This window comes from Canis lupus, chromosome 1, assembly GCF_003254725.2.
Source record: "Canis lupus dingo isolate Sandy chromosome 1, ASM325472v2, whole genome shotgun sequence".
Taxonomy (NCBI): domain Eukaryota; kingdom Metazoa; phylum Chordata; class Mammalia; order Carnivora; family Canidae; genus Canis; species Canis lupus.
The window spans coordinates 110136562-110147550 of record NC_064243.1 but is presented as its reverse complement, the minus strand read 5'-3'; the positions used below and the strand labels follow the sequence as shown (position 1 = coordinate 110147550).

Genomic DNA, 10989 nt, shown 5'->3' with positions numbered 1-10989 from the left:
GCGCGCGAGCGAGCGAGGGATTCCCTCTGACGTAATTGCTAGGATACCAAACAAACACTCAGCCGCGCCGGCCGAGCTCCTTATATGGCTAATTGCGTCACAGGAACTTCTGGGAGGCGGGGCCGGGATCCCCTCCCGCCGAGGGCTCTGGAACGTAGCCCCCGCGACCCCCAGGGTCGCGAAGGTGATGCAGGTGGACAGACCGAGGCCAGGGCAGACCTCTTGCCGGACGGCGCGGGGCTGCGTTCGGCGGGGCCAGAGATTTTAGGAAGTTTGTGGAGCTTGGGTAGGGTGACGTAAGCAGAGAGGCGGGCCCCGGGCATATAAATACAGGCTGGCGGCTTTGGGCTTCATTCATAAAACTGAGAGCTACGGCCTCGGCGGGGACAGGCGGAGCTGGGACTTGGGGACTTGATTGTTGTGGTTCTTCTTGGGGGCTGTGAAGTTCAGCTTTTTTTTTTTTCCGGCGAGAAAGTTTTGGGGGCTGGATTCTTCTAGATAATTCTACATTTTATTTTGGAGGAGCGACTTACTCTTTTTGTCTTCTTTATTACTCCCCTCCCCCCGTGGGACCCGCTGGACGCGTGGAGGAGACCGCACCCGAAGCAGATTCTGTACGGCAAGACAGCGCTTTCAGCCTCTGGGGGAGCGATCCCCCCCCACGCCCCTGGGTCCTACGGAGCCTGGACTTTCGAGGCACAGCGGCATCTTGTGGGGGCCTGGGCACCGCAGAGGAATTGCACAGAAACTTTGCCATTGTTGGAGCGGGACGCTGCCCTCATCCCGAGTTTTCTCGGACAGCGCGCTTTGGGGACGCGCTCGGCTCACCCCGGACTCGCACCTTTCTTTTCCACCCGGCCATAGCCTTGGCTTCCCGGCGACCTCAGCGTGGTCACAGGGCCCCCCCTGTGCCCAGGGAAATGTTTCAAGCTTTCCCCGGAGACTACGACTCCGGCTCCCGGTGCAGCTCCTCACCCTCCGCCGAGTCTCAGTATCTGTCTTCGGTGGACTCCTTCGGCAGTCCACCCACCGCCGCCGCCTCCCAGGTAAGTTCTGGAGGGTTGGGCTGCTGCTTTACGGGTTTTATTTCATTTATTTTTAAATCGGGGTGGAGCGAGCAATCCCCCCTCCCCAAATAAAGACGCACCGAAACTCAGGATCTGAGAAGAGACAGGCTCACCGCACACTTTGCAAACTGCAGAGTCGGGACGCGTTTGCAATTGGTGGTGTGCGCGGCTCGCAGGGAGGGAACGCGGAGGGGTAAGCTTGGGGGTGGGGAGAATGCTCCGTTCAGTGCAACGTGTATGCGGTGGCAGGGCTGAGAACTTTTAGCTCGCTCCGGGACTGCTCCCGACTCAGTCCCCAACCTGAAGCTAGAGCAGTTAGGCAGGTGGGCGAAACCCCAGGGAAGCTGCCAGTGACCTCCTCCCCCTTCCTTCTCCATCGGAGCGCCTACTCCGGCATAGGGCTGCCCTCGATCCCGCCGGCAAGCTGGCCTCGAACCCTCGCTTGGAAGCGCAGCCTCCGCCTCCTGCGCGGAGACGTAACGGGGGACCCGTGCGTAACGGCTGACGCGCTGGAATCCTCCGTCTGACGCGGGGCACGCACGGCGCGCGGCGCCCCCTTCGTCCGCCCCGCCCCTGACGTCCCGGAGCGTTCTATTTTGGAACGCCGGGGCCACGTTGCTAAGGGAGGGGGCAGCCCGGCGCTCCGATTGGCCGCCGCGGCGCGGGGTTTGGCCAATCAACTTTCCCTTCCTATTTGTAGGGTGCAGTTCCCTTCCCCCTCCCCTCCGTCCCCGGAACTCGTGGTTCCTCGGCACTGGGGTCTCTGTTACGGGCCTCTAGAGACCGAGTGATGGGATTCCTGTCGCGACAGGAGCGACCCTCTGCGATCCAATGGATCCACGAGGACCTTGCGGGGATCAGGACTCTCCGATCTCAGGGGCGGCGGGCGTCCGTGCGCCGGGGTCTCTTTGGGAAACATGGGTGCCCGTCACCCTCCTCCCAGGGCACACACAGACACAGCCCCAATCCCCCTGCTCCGGACGCCCGATCCCTCCGCTGTGTCCGAAGAGGGGACTAGAAACGCTAACCCTGGGGGAACCAGCCAGGTGGTCTCCAGGAGCCCCGCCCCCTCTGGGTTTCCAGGGCTCTGATTGGCCAGTGAGCCAGCCCATCCCTCACCACGCCCCCGGGAGAGTAGTTAAGCCTGCCGAGCAGTTCTAGGATTCCATTTGGGGGTGGGGGTAGTTGAGCGCCGCTGGGGCTGGGGGGGCTCGGGACCTGCTCCATTCGTTCCCCGTGGCAGGCTGAGGGAACCCGGGTCGTCACTTTTCTCTACCTGTCCGTCCACCGTAACCTGTCACTTGTCGGCCTCACTCCGTGGAGAGACAATTACTTGAAACGTTGTTCTAAACTCCTAGGCCAGTCCCCCAACACCCCTTTAACTAAGAACCACCCCCCTCCCCTGCACGGAGGTCTCATGGACCTTCCAGTCTCTCGTCCCCCCGGCTCAGAGGAGTGTGTGTATGTGTGTGAGTGTGGAGGAAGGCTTGGCCTAAGGCCTCTCCCTCTCCCTCCCCTTGCCTCTGGGGTGGGGGTGGGGTGTTGTGGCTGTGTGTGTGGCTGTGACTCCTTCCCGGGGGTTCTGTCACCCGGCTGTGTCCAGCCTCCTCCCCACCCCCCCACCTAAGAGTCACCAACCCGGGGTGTGATTCACCACCCGCTGGAACCGTGCAACCTTTCCCCGAAGAAGAAGGAGGAGGTAGAAGCCAGTTGAGCAGAAATCCTCTCATTAACCACTGCGTCACGGTGTAGTGGAAGGGTGGGTGTTGTGGCTTTTTGCCTGTGACACACACATCCACACCCGCTCGCCCTGTGCTCACTCACGGGGTCGGTGTGTGTATGTGTGTTGGGTGTGTGTGTGTCGGTGTCTCTGTTTGTGTGTCTACGCCTGTGTGTGTATGTGTCACCCCGTAGGAGTGCGCCGGTCTCGGGGAAATGCCCGGTTCCTTCGTGCCCACGGTCACCGCGATCACAACCAGCCAGGACCTCCAGTGGCTCGTGCAACCCACCCTCATCTCTTCCATGGCCCAGTCCCAGGGGCAACCACTGGCCTCCCAGCCCCCGGCTGTCGACCCCTACGACATGCCAGGAACCAGTTACTCCACGCCGGGCATGAGTGGCTACAGCAGTGGCGGAGCTAGTGGCAGCGGTGGGCCTTCCACCAGCGGAACCACCAGTGGACCTGGGCCTGCCCGCCCCGCCCGAGCCCGGCCTAGGAGACCCCGAGAGGAGACGGTGAGTAAGGCGCACCCGAACTTGGGGCTGGGAGTGGGAAGCAAGAGAGGTGGGAACTTTCTCACTCATGGGGTGAGGGGCCAGCAAGGCTTTAGTGCCACAGAAACCTTGCCCACAGTCAGTGAGGACCAGAGGGGTCCTCTTCTGGCCCTTGGGCCTTCTGGAAGAAGAGGAGGTTTGGAATGGATGGAGGCAGTGCATCATGTCCCCAAACCTCATGGCCTCTGTCTCCCCTATTCAGCTGACTCCGGAGGAGGAGGAGAAGAGAAGGGTTCGCCGGGAACGAAACAAACTGGCAGCAGCTAAGTGTAGGAATCGTCGGAGGGAGCTGACTGACCGGCTCCAGGCGGTGAGCATGGTCCCTGGGGCAGGGTGAGGGTACACTGACCCAAGGTGGGGGGCTCCCCATCCACTACCCCTTGCCACCTGCGCCTTTGGCCTGGCTCACTGCCACAGGTTCCTCTCAAGGAACTAGGTACGGGTGTGGCCAGACAGGGTAAAACACCCCCCCCTCGCCCCGCACACACAGCCCCTCATGTACTCCCTGCCCTGCCTGCCCTGGCTTATGACCTTTAAGAGAGGTCCTGTCCTCTCTCCTCCCTTTCGGGCTTGGGCAAGCCATAACCCATTTTGGACTCAGTTTCTCCATCTCTTCAATCCCTCGTGGAACCTTCCTGGTTCCTCCTAGTTTTGGCATTCCGGAAAGTCTGGGAAACAAAATGCTTTTCTCCTAGGTCAGTTTCTTGTCACATGCACCCATGCTTCTCAGACCATGGGCAGGTGGCATCTGCCACCGCTCCCTTCCCTTTTTTACAATTCACCTCGGTCTGGGAGCTGTGCCTGCAGGGTGACCCGCTGCCCTTTGAGGAAATCAGGGCAGAGGGGGTGGGATCCTCTCCTTCCCTGTGCCACCTGGCCTCTTCCCTGGGAGACGGGGAGGGAAGGATAACGGAGAAGAGGAGGTGGCATTAAAATCATGTAACGATTGCTCATTCGTTCAACAAACCTCCGAGTGCCTCTTGCAACCAGAGCCCCCCATGTCTACCGTTCTCAGTTCCCACTGAACATATGGGGAAAATGGGCTCCTCGGAGGCAAGACCCTTGTCCCAAGTCCCATCCATAGCACACCGGGACCCCCATATCAGGAGGTCTCTCCTCTCCATGTGGAGCTGCCTTCCAGCCCCCGGGGCCTCCGCAGCACGTCTAAGGGAGCTGCTTTCCGCCGACCCACCTTCTCTGGTCACTCACCGCCTTTTTCTCCTTCCCTCCTCTCCACGACTGCGCCTCAGGAGACAGATCAGTTGGAGGAAGAAAAGGCAGAGCTGGAGTCGGAGATCGCTGAGCTCCAAAAGGAGAAGGAGCGTCTGGAGTTTGTGCTGGTGGCCCACAAACCGGGCTGCAAGATTCCCTACGAAGAGGGGCCGGGTCCTGGCCCGCTGGCGGAGGTGAGAGATTTGCCGGGGTCAGCATCCACTAAGGAAGATGGTTTCAGCTGGCTGCTGCCGCCCCCGCCAGCACCGCCCCTGCCCTTCCAGACCAGCCAAGACGCAGCCCCCAACCTGACAGCTTCTCTCTTTACACACAGTGAAGTTCAAGTCCTCGGCGACCCCTTCCCTGTTGTTAACCCTTCGTACACTTCCTCGTTTGTCCTCACCTGCCCGGAGGTCTCCGCGTTCGCCGGCACCCAACGCCCCAGCGGCAGTGACCAGCCCACCGACCCCCTGAACTCGCCCTCCCTTCTTGCTCTGTGAACTCTTTAGACACAAAACAAACAAACACACAAGGGAGAGAGATTTGGAAGAGGAGGAGGATGAGAGAGAGGGGAAGAGACAAAGCGGGTGTGTGGCCTTCCTGCCTCTCCTGTCTGACTCTCTGCGACCACTGTCATCGGACAGGAGGACCTCCTTGTGTTTTGTGCCGCCTCTTGTTTCTGTGGCCCGGTGAGGCCAGAACGCTGGTGACTTTGGGGGCAGGGGTTGGGGAGGGAATGGACCCCCTCCCCCCAGCTGCCTGTTGGCCCTTTCACCTCAACCCAACCTCTGGGGATGGGAGGGGAGAGGGTGGGGGGAGGGTGTCTCGCTTTGGGCGGAGGGAAAGGGGTACTGGTGGTGAGCTGCGGGGTGGACTGGAGTCTTCCCAGAGAGGCCCGACAAGGAAACGCCACAGACCACTGCCCCACGATGTTGCCCACGCCCACCCTTCAGGGGGTAACCAGGCCGGTTCTCCCTGCTTCCCGGACCTTAGCTTATTTATCTGACATTTCCACGTGGTTAGATCCTCCTCTGAATTGAGCCTCCCTTTAAGGGAAGTTGATGCACCCTATGATAATCTCCTTCCCTGCCACCCAGACTTAGTCTGAAATGTGAACCTCCCTCCCTGGCTGTCCAGCCTCTCCCTCCCAGCAAAAGTGGCTCTGAATTTCTGGTCTCCTAAGGATCCCCCATCACAACCACCGTCCAATTCAGCCCCCAGTCCTCCTTTCTGATTACAGTGTTACCCCAAGCCTCCCAGCCTGGCTCAGCCTTCCCTCCTGGCCTTCCTTGCTGGGCCTCTCTGATTCAGGCAGCAGGGGGGCGCTGTGATGCCCGTCCTGCTGGAGTGCTTTATACTGTGAACCGGGTTGGCCGGATTGTGGGGTGGGGAGTGGGGGGCGGGGGAGGGAAGCCCAGTGGGACAGAACCCTTCCTGGGGGCGGGGAGAGAATTGTGTTCCCCACGCCTCAAAGCCTTTCCTTGGTCTCCCCTCCTCCCAGCCGCCTCCTTCCTCCCCTCAACAGTGAGTTAGTTAGACTCCAGGGGTGACAGTATCAAGAGTGGGGGTGACAGTTATCCACCCGCGTGGCCTCTGTCCTCAGGACCCCGCAGCCCCCAGCCCTGGCCTTCTTCTCTAAGGCCTGTCCCCCTACCCCGGCCTAGGACGCCCACTTCTCCCTCCTCGTGGCACCCCTACATCCTTTCTAGAAAGAGACTAATGGGAGGTTGCCAGGGGGCCCAGTATTTTTTTCCGGAGAAGATTTAAAGGCTGAGGCCTTGTCCCCACCCCCAACCCCCCAACCCCAATATTTTCGGACTGGCAAACTCAAAGGGGCTGGACTTCCACAGTCCCAGCTTCCTAGCCCCCCAGGCCCCCAGCCCCAGATTCTTGGTTTGGGCTCCCCATCCCTACTCTCCCCGTGCTTCACCTCATGGGAATTCTACCGTGAGGCTGATTGGTATTTTTTTTTTTTTAATTTTAACTTCGGGTGGGCCACGCCGCCTTCTGTGCTGCATGGGAAACATTCCACGTGCCCCGTCCCCGCGCCCCCCGTCCCCGTGGCTATTTATCCCTTTCCTGGTTTCCGAAAGGCACTTATATCTATTATGTATAAATAAATATATTATATATGGGTGTGCGTGTGCGCGTGCGCGTGAGTGTGTGTGAGCGCTTCTGCAGCGTCGGCCTAGGTCACGTCCGGCCCCCCAAAGCAGTGCCGTTGAATTGGAAGCACTGCTTCTGGAACCTTCGAGGCAGCCTGTGTCAGGCTCCCGTTTTCCTCTGGCTGTCTCTAGCTGTCTCTTCTGATTGTCCCGGGCCCCTCTGGTCGTTTGGGGGCAGTGTCTCTGGCTGTCTCTTTCTCGAGTCCCTCCCACGCTGGTCTCTTCTCTGCCTGTTCTCACCTGGTCTTGTGCCCGCTCCCCCCCACCCCCCAGTGTGTCTCTTTTCTGATGGCCCCCCATCCTCCCCAGCTGTCTCCTGACTCTGGGTGTGTTGGGGACATGAGATTTTACTCTTGTGAACGAGCCTGAGGGATCGTAGATTTTTACAACCTGTATCTTTTAAGGATTCTGGGTGTGAGTGTGAGACTGTGAGCAGGGCCTGCCCCTGCCGGACCACAACTTATTGACTCCGCGACTGCCCCCACCCCATGCTGTATTTGTGATTCTCTTTTTTTGTATTTTGCACCTGACCGTGGGGGGGCTGGGGCTGGCTGGCACTGGGCCACGACCCTCCCGCCATGGTTCTGCACTGTCGCCAATAAAAAGCTCTTAAATATGAGTCTGCCAAGCTGTAGGGTCTGTTTGTCCCTGATACCCGTCCCCCTCCTTTGGCAGGAGGGTGCCAGGTTAGATCTGCTGAGGGGGCTGGACACACACATCACACATTCTGGGACTCCCACTTGTGAATCAGTCTGTAGCAGGACCACAGGACAGAGGAGGCTAAGCAGTCAGAGGACTTCCCACAGAGTTTGCCTCCTCTTAGAGGGACTGAGGCAGAACAGTGGGCGTGAGGAACTGAAATGCCAAAGGGTGTTTTAGGGGTTTCTTGACAATAGAGGAACTTAACCAGCCCCTGTATGCTCAGGATGAGCTGAGTGAAGCTTGAACAGGTAGAGAAATTCGAACCACGCATCCCACAGTACTAGAGATAAAAAAAATACTTAGCAATCCTCAGGGTTATATGAACCACAAAAACATGGATCACTTTACACCGAAGATGAGTTTCCTTTTACTTTTCCCATGACCATATTTTCTGGATTATGAACATATAGAGGCCAACCTAAAATGGAATGAACCAAAAATATTGCCACTTCATCTTTTCAAAGATACAGATGAACCATCCCCACTGCAAAATTCAAGCCCTGTCTTATTTGCACGGCAGCAAGTACTCTGGGAATGAAGTGATGGTCTGGAAGCCTTTGTAAAAGAATAAGCAGGGGCAGTTGTCATGATGGAATCACTTAATTTATTAATCAGTATGAAACATTTGCTAAGTACCTACTCTGTGCCCAGCCCACTGCTGGGCAGTGTGGGGGACACAGCAGGGACTGAGACAGCTCCAGACTCTGCCCTCCTAGGGTTCACAGTCCAGTGAAGGACATAGATCTGTCGGGAATGATCCAAAGTGCCCAGGGTTGGGGGAATCCATGGGGCTGGGGGAGCCCAGTGGGGCACATAACCTGGTCTGGGAGTCATCCTTCTTTGAGGAGGGATGGATGAGTTGAGTTCTGGAGGCTAAACAGAAAGTACAGAAGGGGATAGAAAAAGATGCAGTGAGTACAAAGAGCTGTTGGTAGGGAAATGGCTTGATACATTGAAGGAGCTAGAGGTTCATGGAGCAAAGTGTGTAGAGAAATTGTTTAGCAAGGACAGGATTCTGCAGGCTTAAGTTCCAGACTAAGAATTTAAATCTTTTCTTGTGGGCACTGGGGAGCCATGGCAGGTTTTGAGTGCACGAAAGGTAGGGGCAGGTTTTTGCTTCAAGAAGACAGCTTTAGCCACCAAGTGGAGGGTAGTTGGCCGAGAAAGGGGCAAGACTGGGGCAGGAGACCAGGGAGGGGCCTCAGGTGGGCATGCTGGTGTGTGTCGGGGAAGCCTGGAATAGGGGCAAGGCTATGAGATAGAGAGGAGGACCGGAATTGAAAAGACAGTAGGAGGCAGAACAGACAGGACTCAGTGAAAAGCTAGCTTGTGAAAGTCAGCACAGGGCAGTAGTAAATAGTATGGGCCAGGGGTCTGAGAGTCCTGGAGCCCTGGGACCAAGGCTGGATGACCTCGGACAAGAGGCTTCATCTCTCTGAACCTCAGTTTTCTCATCTGCAGAATGGGGCTATGAGGTGTTGGGAAGCTTATGCCTGCCGATGCTGAGTGCAGAACGAAGGTACAGTTATCACCCTCTTCACTGCTGTTATTGGGGCCACCTTGATCCCTGGCCTGGAATATTCTCCCCTTCTGTTGGCTCATCCCCTCTCATCCTTCAGGTGTCTGCCCACATGCAACTCTGACACCTCACCTGAACTCAGGTCTCCCTATTACATGGCCTCTAAGTTTGGCACTTGCTTTCCCAGTAGTTATCACCTTTGTGATTGTTCATTAAATGTGTAATTAATGATTGATTAATATTGGTCTCCTTCACTGGACTGGGAACATCATGAGGCTGGAGCCAGGGCTGTGATCAACACTGTGTGCCAGCACCTGGCACCAAGTAAATACATGTTGAATGAATGAATGAATGAATGAATGAATGAATGAATGAATGAATATCTGACCTATGAAGAAGTGCATGTGTGATTAAATATACGAATGAGCAAATACACTGAATAGGAGAATAAGCAAGTGAAGGGGAGAGATCAAGGACGATTTTCATCATCTTTTGGAATCTTCTTTGATATTCCCAGGAAAAGTGTCACCGTGGGAAGAGACCCGACTGGCGGAGATTAAAATGTGAAGCCGAGGATTGCAGTGACGTGACTAGGCGTAGAGCAGAGGGATGTTCTTTCTCACGACAATCCGCTCTAATGTGCAGTTTGAAAGGAATAAAAAAAGTTTGTTGTGTCGCCCGAAAGGTGGAATTGAACCACTCTGTCGCTAGACAGCTACAGGTTTGAAGCCTGCACCCCAGACCACTGAGGATCATCCGGGCAAGGCTCGCTTCTCTCCACACAGCTATATAAAACTCAGAAATCGCTATCTTTTTACAATTATGGTCGTACAGTTTGGGAGGGTGTGAGATTGTCGGCTCTGATATCTATAAATTCTCCCCAACTACGACATATATCCTTCCAAAATGTTACCTTTTTTCTAGCATGGTATGAATCATCCTCGCTTTGGAAACCATCTTCATTTGCATAGCGCCGCGCATTCTGGGACAGGGACAGGACCCAGTCGCCTCTAGCTGTTAAAGGGCCCGAAGTCCCCTTATCCAAGTGAGAAGTTTGGTTTTTTTTTTTTAGGAGGAGAAACTCATAAGTCGGCTTTCAGAAGGCCGTTCCCTGAAAAAAAAAAAAAAAACCCGAATTCGAGTGAGCGAGTTCCTGCTAGAGTTTGATGAAACCCAGCCCCGCGGACTCCGGGTAGGCGGTTATGGGGCTGGTGCGACACCTGCTGTTCATTTGTGGAACTTCACCGGCCTACAGAGTCCAGGGTTCTTTCAAATATTTATTGAGCGCCTACTGAGTCCCAGGCACTGTCCTAGGCCACGGGATGACAGAAATTCTGTACCCGTTGAGCTTAAGACACTAGAGGTCATCAATTTAGGCACCTATATCTTATGGCCAAGGAAATCTAGGCTTAGAAGCAGATTAGTACCGTACCCTGGTCTACACGACCCATTCACCTGGGGGAATCAAACCTGTGCCATCGTAATTGTTAATACAAAAAAGTGACCCTTTTATAATTTAAGTCACTCGTTCTGGACCACATGAAACCTACCCAGGGCTCCCATCTCAGAATAAAAGTCAAAGTTCTCACCACAGCCTTTAAAAATCTCTATATTGTAGTTCCTTCATTCCTCTGACCCCATCTCCTAATCTGCTGTCCTCATTTTTTTGGCATCTGGAATACAGATCTCCTGCTGCACACACCAGGCATGGTTCTTTCCCAGGGCCTTTGTGTTTGCTGATCCTCCTGCCTGAATCTCCTTTCCTCCACATGTCCACTGACTCACTGCCCCCCATCGCTCTGGCCTCTGCTCAAATACCACCACCTGGTGAGGTCTTCTTTGACCACTCAGTTTAAAATAGCAAGTCCTGGGGACGCCTGAGTGACTTAGTGCTCGAGCATCTGCCTTCCGCTCAGGGCTTGATCTTGAGTCCTGGGATCAAGTCCCACATCAGGCTCCTCATGGGGAACCTGCTTCTTCCTATGTCTCTGCCTCTCTCTGTGTGTGTCTCTCATGAATAAATAAATAAAACCTTAAAAAATTAAAATAG

The 10989-nt window shown here is 55.8% G+C and overlaps 1 protein-coding gene and 1 non-coding gene across 3 annotated transcripts; one reads left to right on the top strand and one right to left on the bottom strand.

The window, feature by feature from the left end:
* Positions 1-241: 241 nt before the first annotated feature.
* FOSB (FosB proto-oncogene, AP-1 transcription factor subunit) lies at positions 242-7337 on the top strand. Of its 2 annotated transcripts, none has more exons than XM_025424648.3 (4): positions 242-1046; positions 2982-3302; positions 3544-3651; positions 4592-7337. In XM_025424648.3, the coding sequence occupies exons 1-4, from the start codon at positions 921-923 to the stop codon at positions 5051-5053; spliced, it is 1017 nt and encodes a 338-aa protein (XP_025280433.1). In that variant the 5' UTR covers positions 242-920; the 3' UTR covers positions 5054-7337. The 2 variants fall into 2 exon arrangements, with proteins under 2 accessions (XP_025280433.1, XP_035568373.1); XM_035712480.2 differs by lacking the exon at positions 242-1046 and adding an exon at positions 1570-2826.
* A 2277-nt stretch (positions 7338-9614) lies between these two features.
* On the bottom strand, positions 9615-9701 carry TRNASTOP-UCA (transfer RNA opal suppressor (anticodon UCA)). The gene has a single exon. It is a non-coding gene; the product is annotated as a tRNA-Sec (tRNA).
* Positions 9702-10989: the final 1288 nt, after the last annotated feature.